Genomic DNA, 22950 nt, shown 5'->3' on the forward strand with positions numbered 1-22950 from the left:
TCTGCTCTTTCCGACACTTTCGAGCAAGGACCGGCCAGATGCTGTGGCAAAGTAACTGACGGCTCACTGGTATTTCTTAAGATATGTGGAATAAAGATACCTGAAATAAAGTATTCGAAAACAACAACAAGAATAAAGATGCCTGAAACAATGTATTCAAAAGCTGCAGGTGGAGGAGAAATAGAGGAGTGTGAAGGCAGATCTGGCAGGGCAAACGACAGAGATCCCTACAACTCCGCTGCCTGCTCGCAGTGGGTGAGGTACCGGGAAGAGGAGTGAATTGCTTGAACCCATTGCTCTAAAGGAGCTTTGGGGTGCTGTTACCTGAGGATCTGGGCTGCGGCCGGTGGCAGAAGCAGGCAGGGTGCGAGGCGCGCGGGGTGCGGCGGGGGAGGGACGGCAGCACCTGCCGGGCCTCGCCGAGCGATGGGGACGCCCAGCCCCGCGTCGGCTCCCTCCTTCCCGCCCGCCCCGGCCACCCTCGCTCGTCCCAGTGCTCATGCGCCCCGGGAGAGGTTTAAAGCGGGCGCGGCGGCTGGCGTTGGTGCTGTGGCAGCGCGGAGACGGCGGTAGCTGGCGGTAGGGTTGCCCTGTGCTGCGCTGTTCTCTTGGGCTCTCGACTCCCGCAGTGTGCGGGCCCCGCAGCCATGTGGCTCACGCCCCTTCTCCTCGGTGGGTACCACGGGGAGCGGCTCGGGGCCAGCGGGGCGGGCACGGAGCATCGCCCCGACCCGCTCCCTGTCTGTTCGCAGGCGCTTTCCTGCTCTTCAGCCCCGTGCGCGGGAGCGACAGCTCGGGTGAGTTAGCAGCCCTCTCTCCTTCACATCCCTACGGGGGGTTTTCCCCTCGCACTGTATCTGTCTGTCCCCTCCCGCGTGGAGCCGCCGGTGCGCGGGTACCGGCTCGGCCTTTCCCCGGCGCGCCCGGATGCGCTGGGAGTCCCCGACGGACGCCCTGCGGCTCGAAGGCGCTGCCGCGGGCGGGCCGCCCTCGGAAGCAGTGCGAACTGCGGGGCTGCCGGGGAGGACTCCCGTGTCGGGGTCCTCGAGAGGTGGCCCCGGGGTCGGCTGCAGAGGGACACAGAGAATGTACGTGAAAGCTTCTGAATGAGGGTTAAACTCCCTTCTGTCACAGGCTCTTCTGAAGAGCCAGACAAGTGTCCCCTTCAACGGGAGTACTGATAGCAAGAGCGTGTGTGTGTGTGTGTTGTAAAGGCACTCACGCAGTGCTTGGCAACTGGAGCATCTTCAGCATACTTCTGACTATGGAACCGATTAAAAACGTATTCAACCTGCTGTGCCATCATTTTGACCTGGCGAGCAAAAGAACATAAGATTTGTAGTGAGGCAGGGCTGCGTGTTGCACCGTGCCCTGTTGGACTGCATCCCTGCTGCTGGAGAGTCGGCTCTCCTGGAGCCAGAGTCAACCTATGGGAACCAGGGGCCATAGGAAGCAGTTGAAGAAAGAACGGGCCAGAAGGATGCAAGCAGTTAGTCTGCCCTTTCCTGCAAAGCCTTTCACCAAGGGAAGGCAGGAGCCTCCAGAAGAATGTGCTTGAGACAAAGGCCTGACCTGCAGAAGGTGAGTGATTCAAGTTTTCCTAAATGGTTGTTCAGAATTTCACAATCGTTAGGAAGCAGGGTTTGCTGCTTGTTTTGTATTCAAGCATCTGGAGCATTCTTTTGTGCCAAACTAATAATAGCTAATATATCACAAGACTGCTATGACTAAAAATGGAGAAAACTGCATAGCAGTGGAAAACATGCCACCTTTTCTTTTATTTTACAGGTGCATTATGGATGAAGTGTCAACAATCTCTCAGGAAATAAGTGAGAAGTTTTCTGTCATGCTTCTTCCCATGATTGGAGAAGAAGCCATTGTAATTTGAAGGTATCTGGAAACAGATGAAATAACATTAAGGGAATACTGGCAAAATGGAATACTGGTACTAGGATATGTGTGTGGCAGAAAAAGTGAAGAGTAACTGTAAGATATCGTCTCTTAACCATCATTATGAGCCTAACTTTGGTAGCACCTAGTTATTGAACTAGCAGCTTGAAGAAACCTTTCAGAGAGGTGCTTGAATTCTGTTGTTCAAAGTAATGAAAGAACATTACTTTCCTCAATTCTACTGCACTTAACTTCATGAATATTTGGGGAGACTTTAAAGGACTTACACCTTTCCTTATAACCCTGTGAAAAGAGGAATATCTACTCAAATACTGCTGAGTTTAACAGTTCTAGTTACCATACATGTGACTGTAGAGGAGAGTGAACAGTGGCGTGTGATGGTAAGCGACCTTAAATTGATCAGAAAAGGGCAATTTTCAGATGGCAATGAATGATTTATCCATGGCCAGATTTATTTTTCACTTTTTAAATCCCATTGCCCTTGTCTAGGATGCATGTTTAGGATTACATCAATCAGTATGCAGTCTGTGCACATACTTTCCAAAATAACCAGGCATAGTTCTACCAGGATGTCTTGGCTTTGGTGGGTTTTCGTGTTTGGTGTGTGTTTGCTTTCCTAGTATGAGTAAGGTTTGTGGGAGTATTCTTAGTGTAAAATATAAGGAGCAGGCTTGTTTAAATCTTCAAGACAAAGACCTCAAATCTTCATGTTTTGTGAAGAAATAATACTCAGCACCAAGAGGAATAAGAAGCATAACAAGAATGTACTTCTCTGGCTCCTAAAGCATCTCACTGTTGGCAATCCTTAATTTTTTTTAATGTACATAGGGATTTTACTTTTTTGTCCTTCACACAAACTCTGCTTTCCCAAAGCAACACATGGAAACTTCATGAAGAGAGAAGCTCAGATTTTTGGCTGTAGATTTAATTTTTCTAGAGTCTTTTAAATTCATGACTCTGTCAAAAATGAGTAACTTAAAAGAGAGCATAAGAAATGGTTATTCAGGGCAAATCAGAGCACATGGCAGGAGACACCAAAGGGATGGGAACTGATGAAATGATTGAAAGCGTGGTTATCAGATGGGTATTTCAAGAGAAAAGTGAGCTGCTGCTTCTTTTTTCTTTTCTAGGTCAACAGCGATGGAAGACATTCAGCCCTACCTTTAAATATGGCTTAAATCAGGAAGAAATACCGTTTATTTTCTTTGGTTTTATGGTGTAACCTGATGTAGTGTGTTTCTATGAGGGTTAAAGAGCATGTGTCTTAGCAGAATGGGATGATGGTCATTTTATGACAGTTCTGAAAGCCTAATTTTATGTCCTATAACTTGTGTCTCTAGTCCTCAGAGTCCAGGTTGCATAGCAGTCCAGGACTGGGTCCCTTCCTGTAAATTAAAAGCTTATCTTTCCTCCTTCCAAAAAGACACAGATTTAAAGTACTAGACCACATAAATACACAGAGAAATGCTTCCACTGCTCTTGCATTCTTAAATTACAGTGATTAAATATGAGTTTTGTCTCACTCTGTATATCTCTTTAGTGGTTTCTGCTATAATGAAGTATCTTGGACAGACTAACAGAAACAACCACCTTCAGTTTTAGTAGTAACATCATACATACCAATCATATCCAAATACTTCATGTAAGCTAGTAAAGACCTATTCTATAGTCTGTAATATTCAGACCAGATTAATATGGACTGCATGTGGTTAAAAGTTGGATAGCTGATGATACATTGATATGTTAACTAACAAGGCAGAACAAAATCCACTGTAGAGTTAATAGCCTACATCTTAATTTTGGTATCCTGTACTTGTTTTAAACCTGCACCAACCACTCCTCCTAACACTCCCAGTGTTAGTCTCGGTCACAGAATTATAGCTTATAGAAAACTGCACCTACCTACCTGGAAAACAAAAAATGGAATTGTCATTTTCCAATTACCATCATTCACCTCCAAGGGAGAGTTTTAGCTCTGTGCTGATCCAGCTGAAGTACAAAGGGCTAAGGCTTCTTGTCTATAGTACGTGAGTGCTTCAGCTGACATAGCAGCAGCTTGCTCCCTCCCCTTGGAAGCTGCCTTCTCACATTATAGACAAGGATCCTGACAGCCTCTAGCCTGTTTTGTTTTGCTACCAGAGCAGTGGAATGTGCAGTCCTATGGAGTACAAGAATGGCAACAAGTATCCAAGATAATGACCTCTAAGTCTGCAAACAGAAAAAAGTACCAGTTTGTCCATCAGAATTGTATACTGGCAGAGATGTGTGGCTGCATACCTTCATTGCACACATGCAAGCATAAGAGCTCAATGATGATCATTTCAGAAGCTGCTCTTAAGAAGGGGGGGGGAAACCCCACCAAAGTCAGAGTTCTATATGAAAAATTCTTGTCTCAGCTGAATAAATAGCTTGTCTCACGGGGTGAGTCTGGCAGTCCTTTGCACTATGATGATGAAGTAAACTTCATTACAGAGAGTTGATATGTTCTAGATGTTGCTATATTACTGGAACAAAGAGGTATTTGGGTTTTTTTACATTGGGGTCAGTACCATTTATTGCAGAGACTGAGCAAAATGTTGCTGTCAACCTGCTTCATGAATGCCACTGGAGAGAAGGTTCAGTTTTCCAAGTAATTAATAGATATCTTATGACAGCAGATTTCTATAGGGATGCTAGAGTAATTTCATTTCTCTTTTGTAAAGTGGTGACCACTCTTGTGCTCCACCAGCACTCAAAGGTCTTCACCTAACTCTTCTGTCTCTGCAGTAAAATCACAGATGTAAATGGCTTTTCCTCCAGTAATATTCCTTGCATATTATTTTGATGGTCTTTTTTTTAACCCTTTCCACCTTTTCCTGCCACAATTCCTCATAATTAATTTTGAAATGTGTTCTTCCTTGTTGTAACTGTACACTTGTGAGCTTCAATGATATCTTTACAGGTGTACTGAAGCAGAAGATGAAGCACTGTATCTCATTTCAAAATCAAACACTGCTTTAAGCTTGAAAATAGCAGAGAGATTAAAACAAACAAACACCTCAATATTTTCAGGTCACATGTTGTTCTTTTTCCTTTAGCTTCCACTGCTATCACATGCTATACAAGAGGACTTGATCTTAGAAAGGAGACTGCAGATGTCCTTTGCCCAGCAAACTGTCCTTTGTGGCAATTTTATGTTTTTGGGGATGGAGTTTATGCCTCTCTTTCCAGTGTCTGTGGAGCTGCCATACACAGGTAAGTCAGATGACTCCTAGTCAATGTTAAGCAAGTTTATATAGTTTGGCCACTCTTAACCTTTTGATGCCATCACAACAAAGATATACCCGGACATTGGGAGTCAATATATTAACTCAATGGAATGTTATTAGGAGAAGTGAGAATAAGGAAGAAAAGACTGGCTAAGTGGCTTGCAATTTATCTGAGTTATCCCCAAAACCCACTATTAACTTTCTCTGAAGTGCCACAGCAATAGAGGATATTTACTGTAAGATTGTGTCACTGGTAGACATAGAAGAATGCAGTGTAAATAGTAACTACTTGGAGAATAAAGTCAGATTCATTTTCTGACCTGAATAAAAAATACCATGTAAATTATATTGTTCAAGTTTAAGCTCCAATGCAAACTGACCTGCCTGTGATTTAACTGAATATGGTCCATAGACTACTACTTTTAATCAGTGCTATGCCTTTTTTACAGCATTTCTCTTCTTACAGCTGTTGGCTCAGCATCAGTCTACTGCCCAATCTCTTAATTAGGCCAACATACAGCTGAATTCACTTCTGTATCAAACAGAAAACTAAAGACCAAGAAAAACATGCAGAGAAGCCATGTTAAATAAAGGTCACTAGAAAAGCAATAATAATTCCACAGGGAAACGAAAACAGGCTGGCAGGTAGCTTATTGAAGTGATGGGGTGTTTTTTAGGTTGAGTTTTTTGAGGAAGGATAAAGATCTAATTACTTCTTGCAAGGTGAATTCTCATATCAATTTTTAATAAGGAAGTGTTGGACAAACCCAGTTCTGATTCCTGCCTGGCAGTCTACAGGGAGTTTCAGGCTTTGATTTTAATACTTCAAGAAAGCTTTTGGTTACTAAAGGAAGATTTCTAACTTAATCTATTAACTGGCTGCACAGCATGATACTTGTTCACTTACACCTTTCACAGTATGCTTCCCACCACAAAGTAGATTCAGGATTTTGTACTGTGTTAGGACTTACAATAGGACTGACATTTCAGGAGCAGAAATTTGGATTAGACACAAAGTCTCACAGTAAGGACAGAGACTAGATAGCTTTGCATGTTATAGGAACTGCAACAGACAGTGCAGCTTCCAAACCCAGACATCCATTTGTCTAGAATAGTAACTATAATTGACCCTATCTTGCAGCAAAAGTACAGACTTAGTATCATAGTATCATTCAGGGTTGGAAGGGACCACAAGGATCATCTAGTTCCAACCCCCCTGCCATGGGCAGGGACACCCCACACTAGATCAGGCTGGCCAGAGCTTCATCCAGCCTAGTCTTAAACACCTCTTGATTATCCTGCCTATTTTTTCCTAATTTCTGAGAATTTTATCATGAAGTATTCTGAATGTATGTAAAAGGAACAATTCATCATACATTGAATCCAAATTGAGTTGGTTTCAAGAGGCATTCTTGCTCTAAGTCACTATGCTGAGGTATGCTGTATTACAGAGACCTTTTTAAATATCCTACTCCCATGAAGATTTCATTAGCATTTGTGGACTGCACAAGAAGTCATCCAGGATCTCTGAGTGTGACTGAAGTTCTTAAAACAAGTTTTATTCAGCTTCTAGGTACATTTATGTTAATGTACACACAAACTACAGTCAAACAAAAATCACAGCATCTTATCTGTATATTCCAGATAAGACTACTACTGCCCTTGCAGAAAAGCTGCAGAAAGTTGTTATGGTTTTCACAAGACTTTCAGAATTCAGGCTGTTTTTATAAGACTTAACCTCTGAAATAAGCTAAAGCAAAGTATTTTTTTTTTAAAGTTTGATTTAAAGAAGTATTTTGAACAGAAACACTGCCTAGAATGTCTCAAATGCTGTAGAGTAACAGCTACAGTACTATGAGGGATAGCTCGAAAGAACTTGGAGGTATTGTGGTGGTTTGTGTATGTGCTTTTGAAGTGTAAGAGTCAGTTTTGAAGATGATTACACATCTCTGTGTTTTATATCAATCCTGAAGAGGTTCCCTTTTTAGCCTTCTCTAAAATGAAAGAATGCTGCCATTCTGTGAGGTTTTTAAGGGCCCTCATGAGTGTTTAAATTAAACTTCAGTTCTTCCTCTTTCCTAGTTTAGGACTATATCAAATGTTTGTGAAAGAATGTCTGGATCAAAGGTCTGTTTTGAAAAGGTTATACAGGAAAACAGTCTTCTTTCCATTGTGGTTTTTTTTCCTAAGACAATATCTGGATTTAGTGATGCAGCCATTTATTTTAACATTCTGTTTCTCTACTGGTTGCCAAAGATGTCTTTACCTAGAAAGGTAAAAACAGCTCTTGATATGAAGACCTTTTTCAAAGAGACTGAAGGCTTGAGCATTTTGGTTAGGAACTTTTGCAACTTTCCAGTTCAATTAGGAGGTGGTCTTGAACCTCTCATGGCAGTGGCCACTGTGACGCTTCGAAAAGTCCCACCAATAAAGCTCATGGGACTTGGTTCTGGTACTACTGGGGAACAACTTTACAGAAACAGGAGGTACAAGAAATGGAAGATGAAGGTTTCAAAATTTGCATAGTCTTCCTTGAGGTAATAAAGCTTTTCCTTGAAGTCTGTCCCTTCTAAACTGTTTTGCTGTTCTCCAGCTCAGCATAGAAGTAGGGGGGGGGGGGGGGGGCGAATCCATGCTTTTCTGTAGTGAGTGTCAATATACATTATACTGTCTGTGAAATGTGGAGTCACCATCACTGGAGGTGTTCAGGAGGAGACTTGATGGGGTGCTTGGTGCCATGGGTTAGTTATTTAGGTGGGTTGGATTGGTTGATGGGTTGGACACGATGATCTTGAAGGTCTCTTCCAACCTAGTCTGGTCTATTCTATGTGTGCACTCCTGTTTGTAAAACCTGCATCTAACAATCTGTCTCCACAGGCACTGAGAGAACAATGAGGACTCTAAGAGCAATGAAGGGAATAAAATATACCCATCCTTCTAATCGGTGTCTTCCAGTAGGGATGTAAATTAACAATGTTCAAGTCTTCTGGAATATGATAAACTGTAGCAGAGTGTTTTGAAAAAGCAGACTATAGGTGAAAATCTTTTGTTTAGGAGAACTGCTGCTCTCTGAAGACTATTTTTCTGCTGGGGGCTATTAGTCCTGTTGGTTTCATGTGCTCAGAACAGAATCTGCTGCTTAATGTTTCACTGGTTTTACCACAACTATCAGCAACCTTAAATATTAGTCCTGGTAGAAAAGAACTGATGAATAGAGGAGAGGTGGTAGCTCTTTAGTTCTCTAATTTCAGTGTAGGCTGCAAAATCCAACAGAAATGTACAAAGTACCTGGTTCCTTCTTGCTCTGTATTGCAATGGTTAAACTCTCTATTGGTGTCAAAGCAGCTCCAAGATGACGTTGCTAATGGGTAATCAATGTCATTTGCTGTAGCTGTGCTGTAACTAGGTATGTGCTATGAGAAGTTACAAATTTTCTTCCAAATAACTGAAACAACCACATCTAGTTTAAAACTAGGTATACTCCACAATGCACTGCAAGGTGAGTGCAGTATAGCTCCATATGCTAAGTACTGTGAAGTACCTGGCCAGTGCCACTACACTGACTATTGCTGTTAGAGAGAGCAGCCAGAGTGTTTCAAGCAGCATCAGACTCAGGAACAGCTCTTGTTTACTCTTTAAAGTGGAAAATAATTGAGAGTATGGATCAGTTCCCCCTTTCACATACACTCCAGTCTGTGCACTGGATCCAAACTGAGGCTTACCATATAATATTTATTCCTATGAATAATTCCATTTCTGTGAGGCAACTAACAGAAAAAACCCCATGATATAATGCATGCAAAGAATTCAGCAGGTAGGAATAATTCCATATACTACAGATGAATAAGCTTTCTGCTCATTTTAGTTCGTTATACTTGGCTTTTGTCTTCTTATTTTGTGTGTAATTACTCTCAGGGAATAGAATATTTGTTTAATGCTTTTCTTTTTCTGGGCAGAAGGATAAAAGATTCATTTGTTGGGGAAAGAATGGAGAACCAGGCTGTGACGCTATGTAGGCATGAAGCGTGGAGTTAAATCTACCACTGAGTGATTAATTGGATTAATAATCAGAAGGTCAAATGAAAGACTAGGTTCTCAGCTTGTGCAGTTCTGTTGCAGTGCCAATTCCCTTAAATTCCCTTAAATAGAAACCTAGCCCAGTGGTGATAGTTTTAAGATGCTAAATAAGCATATAAACTTTTCCACAACCTTCCTAACTAGCCATAGGGTAGAACTATTTCTAATTAAGCACTGAGGTCCCAGAACTCAAGCATTAACTAAAGCATACCATGGTATTACCAAGCTGGCCACAAAGTGACCACAAACTCAAATGGCCTCTAAGCTGTCCTAGTATTTGCTACAAGAATATTGACAGAAGCTGTCTGGCCAGAAGGACTTCTGAGCAGCTGTAGATCCCCAGGGAAACTTTGGTATAGTGCCTGCTTCAGCTGCTGAGGCTTCTTTTCTGCCAAAGTCAATAGTGGTGCAGAGGATACAAAAGGAGGACAACCTAGGTTGCCAGAGGGTGCTGGCATGAAACCCTGAACAGCTCTGTATTGGTGATTGAAGGCAAGTGGGCAGCAGTAGAAGACTGCACTTTAGAAAAGAGGATGCTGCTTCTTGGCTTGATGGAGAAAAGCAGGTCATGTGGAAGGAGTTGGCAGCTGCTGGTAGTAGGAAGGAAAGATGGGAATCCAGGTAATTCAGTTGTCTTAAGTCCCAGAGAACAGTTGTTTTCATCCAATAGGAAATGCCAGCTGCTATAACAGCCAGCACTCTGTTGGCAACAGGAACTTTGGGGTTAAAAATACATTCTTGTGTAGTATGGCAGGCCTTCATCTTTCTGCTCTCTCCTTTGTGCTGAAAAAGCAGATATCCTAGCTAAAGCCATGTATGAGGAGCATAATGATTAGCATAAAAATATACCAGGTGAGTTTCTGAGCAAACTTTTTGCTTCTGAACAGCAAAACAAATCAGCTCAGTATGAACTACTTTAAACATCCAAGCTGCAGTGGTGCTTTCTTTGGGCTTGGGACCTCTCCTTGGCATAGAACATTTAGTCTATGTTCTCTTTGCTCTTTAATACTATTAGACAAGAAGAGGAAAAACAATCTTTGTGTATTTCTCTGACAATGTTTTGTTATCTTTAGATGATTTTATCTAGCTGATCCTTACTGATCTCACTTACAACTAAGCCCATTTAATTGAACAGCCACTTGGCTTCACCTCCAACATCCAAAATTAAGTCAACATCTTATCAGCATGCTGCTAACAGCACTCTCTTCATCAGTCAAATCTGTCACTACTCTTACAAGTTCTAAGAAACAATGGAACATTTACCAAAAAAAAAGAAAACAATAATCAGGTGTTTCCTCTTTCTTTTAAGAGGAGATGGTATCCAGCTTCCCACTGCTTTATCTGAGATGACTGACTGCAGCTATCTGTAATATAGTGCTCATTTCCTGTGTCTGGAAGAATCTCTTTGTGCTCTATGCATCAGTTCTGATGTGTGGGCTTCTTGAAAACATTAAAAAAGAAAAGATGAACAGTTCTTGCAGCTTACTTTGAGGAGATACATGAGGGTCTCAAATGCTTCTATCTACTCATTACCTCAGTTCAGATTAAGTATGTTTTAGATGAAATTTTGGTATGTCATAAGACATTCCTGTATCTTCTGCTGCCCTTGGCCAGCATACTTTCTTTCCATAAGCTACTGTGCAGTGAGATACTGGACTGCTGCTTTATCTGTCTGCTTTTCTGTTTAATTTGTGTGCATTTTGAGTAAAAATACCACTTAGGTATAAATTATGATTTATTAATAGTGAAGCTAGGCAAGAGAATGCACTGCCAGTTCTTCTATAAAGTTGCTGTCGAGCACTGCTGGCAGTACTAGGAAACACAGTGAGTAAGGAAAGTGAAAACTGTTCCTGGAAAATCTGCAGGAGTAAAGAACAGCAGTGAAAACTAAAGCAGATTTTAATGACAGAAATCATTCTGAGGAAATGCACAGGCACTTATTCACTGTTTACCAAATATGTTTTGCTGGAGCTCTTTCCTTTAGGAATTGCTATGTCCTTGAAAGACCACTCCTCTGTGCCAGTCTGAACACTGCCAGAACTCTAGAATTTCCTGACTTCCTTTTCTAAGCCCATGTGGTGCTCTGCAGAAGAGCTGCATTAAAAAGTCTTTTCATGCATTTATAGCTTGCTGTAGCCTGAACCTCTCTTAAGGAGACTAGCACCCAATATACTAATGATAGTATAATTGTATTGCATTCTTTTGGTGACTGATTTATACCTCTTCTTGTATCTCAGTGGGGTGATCACCAGTGCAGGAGGAGCTGTAAGGGTGCAGACTCTTCCAGGACAGGAGAACTACCCTGCTGTAAATGCTAATGGGATCCAGTCTCAGGTGCTTGCTCGATGGGCTTCATCTTTCTCTGTGACTGGTAGGTGAATCACACTTATTCTTTGTTAAACTACATTTGGCATATTAGCAGAACTTAAGGACACTTTAGTGTTCCTATATCCACAAACAAATGTGATTGCTATCTGAGGTGTAGTAGCAAAAGCTTTCACTTTGAACTATTATTTTATCATTATTTTATCTCCATTTTTCACAACTTAATACTTTTCCAGCTAGTCTAGCTGGTAGCTAGTCTGTAGCAGAAGCCAAGATGTACAAATGGATCACAGTTATTTAGAACATAATGACATGATAGCAGGCAGTTGACAATGCTGTCCCATGGCAGTTTAAGCTGATCTAAGTCAGCAAACCAGTTATCATTCTCTGCCACCGGGATAAGATTAAGCCACCCTCATGAAAATATGTCAGAAGCTTACAGGTTATATATGTTGTTGGGCCTTCAAAATTATGAAAGCATGTGTTTTCTGGTATATTATCTTAAAATATGTGAAACAAACATTTCTTGAATGCATTCTCATTGTTTACACAGCTGAAATTCACCTCAATGTCTCCAAAACTAGCAACATTTGTGTAGTGTCCACTGGAAACTGACAGCTAAGAGCTCGGAGTTACAGATGCTTTTGGCAAGGTTATAGGTGAAATACACCTCTCCAGATCAAATCCTGAATGTATCTGCTATAAATAACATCTGCTATAGTTAAAAACTCTCATCAGCTAGATAGGCTGCAATTACTCATCTGCTGTTTCAAATACAGATGGCTCAAAGGGGAAGTTTATTACTTGTAAAGCAAGGAGTGCAATACTGGATGGCACCAATGATCAGCCTAGACCCTTGTCCTACTCCAAGAGTAGCTAATGACAGAAGATGAAGAAAGGTTATTGGAAATAAGTTCTGGAGCCCCTATTACAAGAGGGATGTGGAGGTGCTGGAACGTGTCCAGAGAAGGGCCACCAGGATGATCAGAGGGCTGGAGCACCTCTCCTATGAGGACAGACTGAAGGAGTTGGGGCTGTTCAGTCTGGAGAAGAGAAGGCTCTGAGGTGACCTCATTGTGGCCTTCCAGTATCTGAAGGGGGCCTACAGGAAGGCTGGGGAGGCACTTCTCAGGATCTCAGGTAGTGATAGGACTAGGGGGGATGGAATGAAGCTGGAGGTAGGGAGATTCAGGCTGGATGTGAGGAGGAGGTTCTTCACCATGAGAGTGGTGAAGCCCTGGAATAGGTTGTCCAGGGAGGTGGTTGAGGCCCTGTCCCTGGAGGTGTTTAAGAGCAGGCTGGATGAGGCTCTGGCGAGTCTGATCTAGTGTGGGGTGTCCCTGCCCATGGCAGGGGGGTTGGAACTAGATGATCCTTGTGGTCCCTTCCAACCCTGACTGATACTATGATACTATGAAATACAGCACTATTCAAGCACTTGCAATTTCATCTAAACACAGTGAGATACAGTAAGATTATCTTCCAATATTTTAGCAGGTACCAAGAACACAGCACTGGAAGCAGTTGGGCGAGCCGTGTCAACAGCACGTCCTTCTACAGGTATGAGACCTCTGCAACAAGGGAAGCCTCCCGTGAAAAGATGTGCCACAGTGCATGGATCTGACTAAAATGACATAGTTCATAGGACTTGATTATTTGTAAAGAAACAAATGCATACAACATGAGGTTTTGCACTGTATCTTTCATCAGCAAAAAAGGAGGAATAATTTGTAATGGAGGACCCTGTTGATCTGTTAGTGCAGGTTAAGAAAGACTTCAATGCATAACCTCATATAATATTCCTATTATGCAACCAAGCAGATAGGCAATGCACTGGTTCTTACAGAACTACTCAACAGCTAAGTACTGTCAAGACTTACATGGCCAAAATGTAAGTGAATTTCTCCATAGACAATGCTGCCAGTGAAAGGCTAGATGAGTTTTTGTGAAGGTTAGTGCTATATAAATACCAGACTTGGATCTTGTCTTGTGAATTGACTGTTTGCTTTACAGTCCAAGTCAGTTTGCTGTTTCATTTGGAAAAGAATATTCTCTACAGAGCAAAGCAGTAGTCGTGCAACTTTGATGATTGAGAAGCTCCCCATGAGCCAGCAGTGCACTCATGCAGCCAAAAAGGCAAATTGTGTGCTAGGCTGCATCTTGCAGGGCAAGAGAGGAGATTCTGCCTCTTTACTCTGCTCTTGTGAGACCCCCACCTCAAATACTGCATCCAGTTCTGGTGCCCCCATCATATGAAGGGCACAGAGCTGTTGGAGTGAGTCCTGAGGAGGGCCACAAAGAATGATCCAAAAGGCCCACAAAGAACTCTTCTCCTATGAGGATAGGGTGAGGGAGATGGTGCCATTTAGCCTGGAGAAGACTCTGGGGGTGTGGTGGGTTTAGGCTATGCCTTTAAAATTTAGTTACAGATTTTGAGCAGAAAAGTAGAAAAATATAAGTAAGTCACTATTGGGTGTAGAAAGGAAAACAAAAGATTCTCCTAAACAAATTCATCAGATAAATATCTAGAATAAGACAGGCTGTACCAAAATAATTCTTGCTCTTTTTCTGATCTCACTGCTTGCTTTGCTCAGGGGAGATTAACCTGCTTCTCAGCTGACCTTGGCTGCGCTGTTTTAGTTAAGTCTAACCCACTGCTTTCTCTCTGCACCTTTCTCTCTTGTGGGATAGGGGAGGGGGGGCAGTGGAACAGCTTCCCTGGTCTCTGACCAGTGGAGTTTTCGTGTTGTGTGCTAATTGCAAATATCTGTATAATATCCTGTATCTTTTGTACACATTCATTGCATTCCATTGGAGAGTGTAGGTTTTGCTTGTAAATACAGCTTCCATTTGCTTCTGAGTTGGTCTGCCAAAGTTAATGCTGGGGGGGAAACCTCAACCCACCACATTAGAGCTGTCTTTCAATACCTGAAGAGATCCTACAGAAAGGCTGGAGAGAGACTTTTCATAAGGGTATGCACCAATAGGACCAGGGGGAAAGGTTTAAAGTTGAGGGAGAGTGGATTTAAGGAAGAAGTTTTCTGTGCAAGGGTGGTGGAACTCTGGAATAGGTTGCCCAGGGAGATAGCAGATGCCTCCTCCCTGGAGGGTGTTTGAGGCCAGGTTGGATAAGGCCTTGAGAAGTTGAGTCTAGTTGAAGGGTGTCCCTGCCATCTGGTGGGGAGGTTGGAGTAGATGATCTCTAAGGTCCCTTTCAACCTAAGCCATTCTATGAGGTTTAATAATTAAACCATTTCATAGTTCTTAGTGCAGATAGATTGCAATGTAATTCTTGGAGTCTCAGCTTTTTCTGACTCACTTTTGACTGTTCATCTTGTACTTAAATGATCCATGCTATTTTCTTCATTGAAGGTAAACGACCTAAGAAGCTGCTTGATAAAAAGGCTGGAAACAAAGGTAGGAACATACAGTTACTTCTGCAAAGCAAAACCCTGATGTTTATTTGATGTGAAGTAAGTCTAGTTATTTTGGATGTTCACAGACTGTAAAGCTGACATTGCATTTCTCATTGATGGAAGCTACAATATCGGCCAACGCAGATTCAATTTGCAGAAGAACTTTGTCGGAAAAGTAGCCATGATGCTGGGGATTGGCACAGAGGGGCCTCATGTTGGAGTTGTACAAGCCAGGTAAGAACAGATCTATACAAAACAGAACTGATTAATAAGGGAAATCAATTAACTTATCACCCTTTATTTTGCAGAACAGCATTCACACGGTGCTGGCAGCTGAATAGCAAGAGAAAGCAAACTCTTCCCAGCTGTAGTACTGTTTGCTCTGTGCTACACTGAGAAATCCCTGTGTGGGAATGCATGGAGAAATTCAGTCATCTTCTGTCTCCGTGGTACTTGATATTTGGATAGAGAGAGAGCAGTCAGATTTTTAACATCCCTTCTGCCACTGACAGTTCTGCAGCTTATCTTAGTAAGACAGCAAAAAGCACTCTGCAAAGGAGAGACAGCTCCTCAAAAACTGTAGAGAATTGTCACAAATGGCTACGTGCAGAGACAACACAACTGCTTTTGCCACCCTGTAGGTTACTAACATTTTAACGTTGTAAATGGTCACTATGCATGTTGGTAGGCTTAAAAATAGTCTGAAAGTCATGTGTTAGTAAAAGATGTTTTGGAAAGACAGCTTTGTTTGCTAGATCTCAGCAGTAGCAGTTCTTCAAGGCTTAACTGCTTTGGCAATTGCTTCTGAATAAAGGAAGCACAAAGAAATCTTTAAGATAAAACATCTGTCAGACTAACATTGGGGTTTTTTTCTACTCTATTCTAATCTTTAAAGTCTATTCCTCCACCTTGCCTTTAGACAGCTGCAGAGTACATGCCTGTGTCTGATTTAACGAGCTAGCCTTGCTTTTGTAGTCACTAGAAAGACAGACCACATTCACAGCGCAAACCATCCGAACCACTTTGCATGCCTCTTCTAGGATGTGATTAATTCCATCCTGAAAAATTCAATCTGTCCACTTCAAGCATCAAAACCAAGGGGAAACGAGCCTTGCTCTTGCTGATTTTCAGTTGCACAAATACATTTAGCTTAATATCTCTCCTAAACTTTTTCCTTGTGTATATTTTCACTTTGATGTTATCAGTTCCTTGGTATGTGTAAGAATCAACCTGTTCTCAATTTACCCACTCAGCTAAAGAATTCCTTTTGCTAAGGACTGTGAGAATTAAGTGAGAATACTTACACTTCAGGAATTGAGACCATAAAGAAGAGTGTGTGTTACCAAAAGCGGAATTATTCAGACTGTATTTTAATTTGCTAACACCACAGTGGTATGAAAAGCGAACCATGTACTTTATTACTCTGTTTGGTATTTCCACAGTGAATATCCCAAAATTGAATTCAATCTGAAAAATTTCACTGCTGCAAAAGAAGTTTTATTTGCCATAAAAGAGCTAGGCTTCAGGGGAGGCAATTCTAATACAGGTGAGTTTCTGTGTTTAAAAAGCAGCCAGCTTTTCACTAGTAACAGTGATGGTTTGAGTTCCTGATGAAAGAGCTACAATAAGAGATGTGCCAAATGGACATTCCAAATATGCTACTTTTCACAAGATCAGTTAAAGTAGTTTCTCAGCTTTCTTCTTGCCAATTCATTTGGCAGGCAATAATATCACAGAATAACAGAATGGTAGGGCTTGGAAGGGACTGCTGGAGATGAAGTCCAACCACCCTGCCAAAGCAGGATTACCCAGGGCAGGTCACAGAGGAATGCATACAGATGGGTCTTGAAAGTCTCCAGAGGAGACTCCACAACCTGCTCCAGGGCTCTGCCACCTTCACAGCAAAGAAGTTTCTCCTCATGTTGACGTGGAACCTCCTGGGTTCCAGCTTATATCCATCTACTAGACTTGCAGATGAAAAAATATCAGTGGTTTCTCTCTCATCTATATCTGACAGGATGATTGTTTGTTTTTGTGGGAGCAGTTTGGATTTGTTGGGGTATGTTTGTGTTCACTTTTAACTTGTAGGTTGCTCAAGCTTTATTACACTTCCTGGGACACTATTTTGCTTTGACCATAGATTTATATATATATATACACACACACACACCTGTCATCATAACCAAAATCTAGCACAATTTCATGTAGGAAACTGGTATCAAAATGTAATTGCATTATTTCTTTTTCTGTTCAAAACTAGGGAAAGCTTTGAAGCACACAGCTCAGAAATTCTTCTCTTCAGAAAGCGGAGCACGCAAAGGAATTCCCAAGATCATTGTAGTATTCTTAGATGGCTGGCCCTCAGATGATATAGAAGAAGCTGGCATAGTGGCCAGAGAATTTGGAGTCAATGTATTCATTGTATCTGTAGCAAAACCCACAACAGAGGAGCTGGGAATGGTACAAGACATTGGGTTTGTTGACAAAGTAAGAGAAGATCAGTTGATGTTTTTCAGTGACTCGAGAGAAATTTAAATGCTGCTGAAAACTTAAGGAACTAACTATTTTATACATATTGGTGTAGATACCAAATTAAAATAGTTACTCAAAAGTGGCAGGGAAGATATCCTTTCTTATAAGTCATCTAAAAGAATATCGCTAAAGAGTCTATGGAAAAACTGGGGTAGGGGGGGGGTGTTGCTGCTGAAGGGGGCTACATGAAGGTACCAAAGGGCTGGTACTGTCCTCCCAGTTCAGAGTCTTGGCCAAGATGTAGAGCCTAGCCTTTGTAATTAGATGAATAATAATTACATATCAGAGTAGGAGATGGTGTCAAAGGCAAAAAGAGACAGGCATGATATCTCCTATCCTAAAGTGGCTGGCAGGGAAGCATGTCTCTCAGTACCTGATCTGTGAAGGACTATTTACTTACTTTCACTAGAAAGAGGATAGGAAGCACTGAAGAACACATCCTAGTAAGTCCACATGCAAATCATTCATCTTGGATGAAGAGTTTGAGACATCACTCTGGATGAGTTAGAGTAGGAATTCCAACACAGATCTGCTCTCTCATGAGCTTTCTAATGTAGGTCTTAACTAACTTGCCGGTGAGAGAACCTCATTTTTCAGAGAGGTTTTATATGTTTAACTTCAGCAGAAAATTCACAGCTCAGAGTACGACCCAGACCAAAGCACTATAGCTCTGCTGCTTCCAGGGACAAGATCATTTGCCTTAGTACTACTGAGGGCAGGTCCATCTCTTGCATACTCACAAGCACAGAAAGACATGACCTTAGATGACTGAGCCCTCCCCTCCCTTGCTCTCTTTTGAACCTGGCCAGATAAATTAGCTTGAAGAGATGGTTTTATATTTCACTTTCTCAATTATATTGCATTTTACATATATCCTATAGAAGCTGGGGAGGGGGGATAAAAAAAAGTTACTTTAAATGACTTGAAGCTATATTTCCACCAATCTGTACTTCTGTGTTCGTAAGAAATGATAGATTAAAACCAAAGGGAGAATACACAAACCTAATTTTTAGTGTAGAAGCAAAGTCAGACAACTTTCAATCCTCTGTATATTCAGCACCCAAGACTTTGTTCACTTAAAAAAACCCAATTCATTCCAGTTGTTAAAACTCTTACAAATAAAGTGAAGTTATTTGAGTTTTCTAGAGGTCAGGGGCAGGCTTGGTGTTATTAGGGGACAAAATGGTCTGTATTACAACTGTCACCTACTTCAACTGCAGATGTTTGTCCTTAATTTCTTTACAAACAAACAAGCAAACACCACCCCCGCCCCCCAGACATGCCCAGTCTGGCTCCATTTCTAATCTCCCTTTGAAAGCAAACCATCAGTGTTTGATTATTGCCTGCACAGCAGCTGTGTCAATAGTCACTTCTTGGCTTTCTGTTTCCAAACAGGCTGTCTGTCGAAATAACGGCTTCTTCTCTTACCAAATGCCCACCTGGTTTGGCACCACCAAATATGTGAAGCCTCTCGTCCAAAAGCTGTGCTCCCATGAGCAGATGCTGTGCAGCAAGACGTGCTACAACTCTGTCAACATCGCTTTCTTGATAGACGGCTCCAGCAGCATTGGAGACAGCAACTTCCGCCTCGTGCTGGAATTCATCAGCAACGTGGCAAAGGCTTTTGAGATCTCAGACATCGGCTCCAAGATTGCAGCTGTGCAGTTCACGTACGACCAGCGTACTGAGTTCAGCTTCACCGACTACACCACGAAAGAAAAGGTCCTCTTGGCGATCCGGAACATCCGCTACATGAGCGGTGGCACTGCCACTGGTGATGCCATTTCCTTCACGACCAGAAATGTCTTTGGGCCGATGAAAGACAGCCCTAACAAAAACTTCCTCGTTGTTTTGACGGATGGTCAGTCTTATGATGATGTCAGAGGACCTGCTGCTGCTGCACAGAAAGCAGGTAAATGATGTGTCTCTGAGAGAGGTGGAAGTTGATTCGTCCTATTTCTGCTGTATAGCAAATGTTAAGATTTCAATGTGTGTAGATACAGCCCAGTGTGTGAATCAAGTACCCTATCTGTTTTAAATTCAGTAAGATACAACTAATTTCCATTAGGATGAAAAATCCCCAGTGCTATGGAGCCAGGTGTGAGTAGACTCACCCATAGCAGCTCACTGAAAAACATACACCCAGCCTGATTTCCATAAACAGGAGAGAAATTAGTAGGTTCAAAGTTTAGCTTGGCTTTTAATCAGTGATGCCATCCAATGCTGCACGACTCCAGCTCTCCAACAGTAGTTTTGGCCAAAAGCTTTTTGGGCTGCTGATGCTTGAAAGCCCTAAGCACATACAAAGGATCCAAATGCATTTGCACAAATCACTGTACTCAGTGTTGTTTCAGGACTGGCATTGTAGCCAGTACACTTGTATGCGCCACTACAGAACCAGCTAAGGTACTGGCTCTTACTACAGCCCAGATTTCCTTCAGGAATTTCACTTGAGACAGATCTTCTAATTCCTTTGGTAGAAAAATCTAATAATCCTTGACAGACTTCAGGTATTGAAACACCCTTTTCTGCAACAGATTAATGGATTTAGGACTGGCTGCTTTCCTTGTATTCATACATGTCCTTAACTCCCTTTTTTTCCCCTCACTGTAGGAATAACAGTCTTCTCCGTTGGTGTTGCCTGGGCACCTCTGGATGATCTGAAGGACATGGCATCTGAACCAAGAGAATCTCATACTTTCTTCACTAGGGAGTTCACAGGCTTAGAACAGATGGTCCCTGATATTATTAGAGGCATCTGTAAAGACTTTTTGGAGTCTAGACAATAAAGAAAATCTGCTCTCAGATATTACTACTTTGAAACTAAACATGAAACTGAAATGGTCCTTCCAAAATACAAATGCTTTATCCTTGCGTATGCTATCTTAAGGAAAGAAGAAAGGCTACTTCTCATTGCTGTAGTCAGTCAAGGATTCTTGTGACCTTGTTAGAAGTTGTACTGGAATGCAGAATTTGGCCAACAGGTATTCTTTTCAGTACATATATACTAGCCTCATACTTTAAACTTACTCATATTGTGCACTTAAGGCTATCAGATAGCAGCAAATGAAACAATACAGCTCTGACATTTTTGCTGTCACTTGCTAGATGTTGTGAATTAAAGGTATTATTTTTAATACACAGTATTACTCTCTTCCATAAGCCTTCTATAGCTTACAGATGAGGTTCTGTACCTTCTGAAGAAGTTTCACTGATAGCATGGAGTACTTTCAGTGCTCCTGTTGCCCAACATCAGTTTTGCAAGGCAGTTTAAGAGAAGACCTGACCTATGGTAGCTGAACAGTCTGGTTTTACTAGCTGAGGTTTGGCTGTTGTGAATGATACAGCCATGTGGTTGGCAAAGTTCATGATAACAGACATTTAAGTTCCAACCACAGGTTTCTGTTGTCTGGTTCTTTTGGCACAGATTTTGAAAGGCACAGTAGTTCTTTCTGAGGATCTGGATCTTCACATATCAGCTGATACTACTGAAGTCAGTGGAGATATCTCTGATGTTTTTTCCTGTCTTTGCCTTACACTGTCTTGATTTTACAAAGTTGTTAGTGGCTGGACAGATAGAGACTGGAAGCTTGGGCACAGAGATCAAATTAGATCACAGACTGGGAACTGAAGCATTCAAATTCAAAGGTACCTCAGGCACTGAAACCTAACTGATTTATCAGGTTACATGGTTAGAAGAGAGGCAAGTAGGCAGACATGAAAGTGGGAGTCAGTAGCTCCCAGAAGAACAACTTTCTCATGCTAGCCAAAACATCTTTAAAGAAGAAAGGTTTTCTTGGAAAAAGGCTTTAATTGGATTCCATACCTAAGAAGATGGTGACATATCTGTGCCTACATGCATGTGGTTAAAATGATGCAGTATTCACCAATATATTCCAGATTCCCGGTGTGAATAACATACTTCAAGTATTAATCAGAAAAGGAAGGGGTTTGCAAATAAAATACATAGCAGAAAACAAGACAGCACTGTCTATCAAACGAGGGTTTCCCTTTTTCCTTTTCCCCTGCTATTGATTGTAAAATTCACAGTAGTTATGGAACAGGAGGGAAGGGATTGCATTCATGAGGCTTCTGTTGTGCATTTCTTAACTTATGCCTGGCTCTGTATTACACTAAACATGAATGCCAAAGATGCCCTGTGTTTTTCTATTAATTGTTGTTCTTAACTTTGTTATGTGTTGATAGAAAAGAGCATTCAGCCTGTTGCTGTATAAACTCATATGCAGTATCAACCTTGTGCAAAAGTCGAATTCATCTGGCTCATAAACTTTTTATAGAAATATATATTGCAAGAAAACTGGGGCTGCTGTTTTTATACCCTGTAACATAAAAACCTCATGGAGTAGAGCTTGAGTAAGTTGCAGGTGATGCTTCCTGTCTATATTCTCTAAAAATCCCAATTTACACAAGCAAGAAATCCTAAATAATTCCTAAATAGCAAAAATATTGTTTGCTCAACTCATTTGAATGAGGTGCTATCAGGGGTTCAGTTATTGTTCACCCTAGGTAGGATGGTACTTGAATCTTCTCAGTATAAATGGCAGGCCTGTTCCTACAATCACATTTTCCTTCCCACTTTGGTTTTACAATGGCACAGCAGGAGGCAGCTTTACTCTTGTTGTTTGTTCATCAAGGAAAAAGCAGGGCTGGGCATCTCAGGCACCGAAACCTGCCAGACACTTCCATTTCCCAGGAGGGCAATGAGGCTGGGGAGAGGTCTGGAGCACAAGCCCTATGAGGAGAGGTTGAGGGAGCTGGGATTGTTTAGCCTGGAGAAGAGGAAGCTCAGGGGAAAATTTACTGCTGTCTACAGCTACCTGAAAGGAGGTTGTAGGCAGGTGGGGGTTGGTTTCTTCTCCCAGGCAACCAAGAGAACAAGAGGACAGTCTGAAGGTGCACTAGGGGAAGTTTAGGCTAGAGGTGAGGAGAAAGTTCTTCATGGAAAGAGAGATTTGCTATTGGAATGTGCTGCCCAAGGAGGTGGTAGAGTCCCCATCCCTGGAGGTCTTCAGAAAAAGATTGGATGTGGCACTTGGAGTCATGGTTTAGTTGTTATGTGGTGTTAGGTAAGAGGTTGGACTTGATGATCTCTGAGGTCTTTTCCAACCTGGTGGATTCTGTGATGAAATAGTGACACCACATCACTCTCATCCTTCCTGCACTGAGCTAGGAAGTGGGTGCAGAAAGTAATATTTTAAGCACACAAAGTTTGTGTCAGCAAGTATTTCCGAGCACAGTTTGGATCTGGAAAGAAACACTGGTGAGCTATGGATAAAAGGATTGAGAGCTGGTGAGATACAGAGCCTCAGCAGAAAGAATGGGGTCTGTGATGCAAGTAGAAGGTAAGTTTGGAGGAAGTGTTCTTCCTCCAAAGGGTGGTAGAGGGTAGCAGTCATGATCTGAAGTTCAGTTTTGGGGAA

At 41.9% G+C, this 22950-nt stretch overlaps 1 protein-coding gene and 1 long non-coding RNA gene across 2 annotated transcripts; both read left to right on the forward strand.

Annotated features, from left to right (window-relative positions):
• The first annotated feature begins 542 nt into the window (after positions 1 to 542).
• On the forward strand, positions 543 to 21827 carry COCH (cochlin). Its single transcript, XM_068160313.1, has 11 exons — positions 543 to 672; positions 753 to 797; positions 4989 to 5145; positions 11474 to 11607; positions 13056 to 13121; positions 14934 to 14978; positions 15064 to 15211; positions 16420 to 16523; positions 17238 to 17464; positions 18905 to 19421; positions 20123 to 21827. Exons 1-11 carry the CDS (start codon positions 648 to 650, stop codon positions 20296 to 20298), a joined length of 1644 nt encoding a protein of 547 aa, XP_068016414.1. The 5' UTR covers positions 543 to 647; the 3' UTR covers positions 20299 to 21827.
• LOC137452131 (uncharacterized) lies at positions 830 to 4964 on the forward strand. Its single transcript, XR_010989975.1, has 3 exons — positions 830 to 1581; positions 1789 to 1890; positions 3042 to 4964. It is a non-coding gene; the product is annotated as an uncharacterized lncRNA (long non-coding RNA).
• Positions 21828 to 22950: the final 1123 nt, after the last annotated feature.

The sequence above is a fragment of the Melanerpes formicivorus genome, unplaced genomic scaffold (assembly GCF_026170545.1).
Source record: "Melanerpes formicivorus ecotype bairdi unplaced genomic scaffold, bMelFor1.0.p_v2 SCAF_49, whole genome shotgun sequence".
Lineage (NCBI taxonomy): Eukaryota > Metazoa > Chordata > Aves > Piciformes > Picidae > Melanerpes > Melanerpes formicivorus.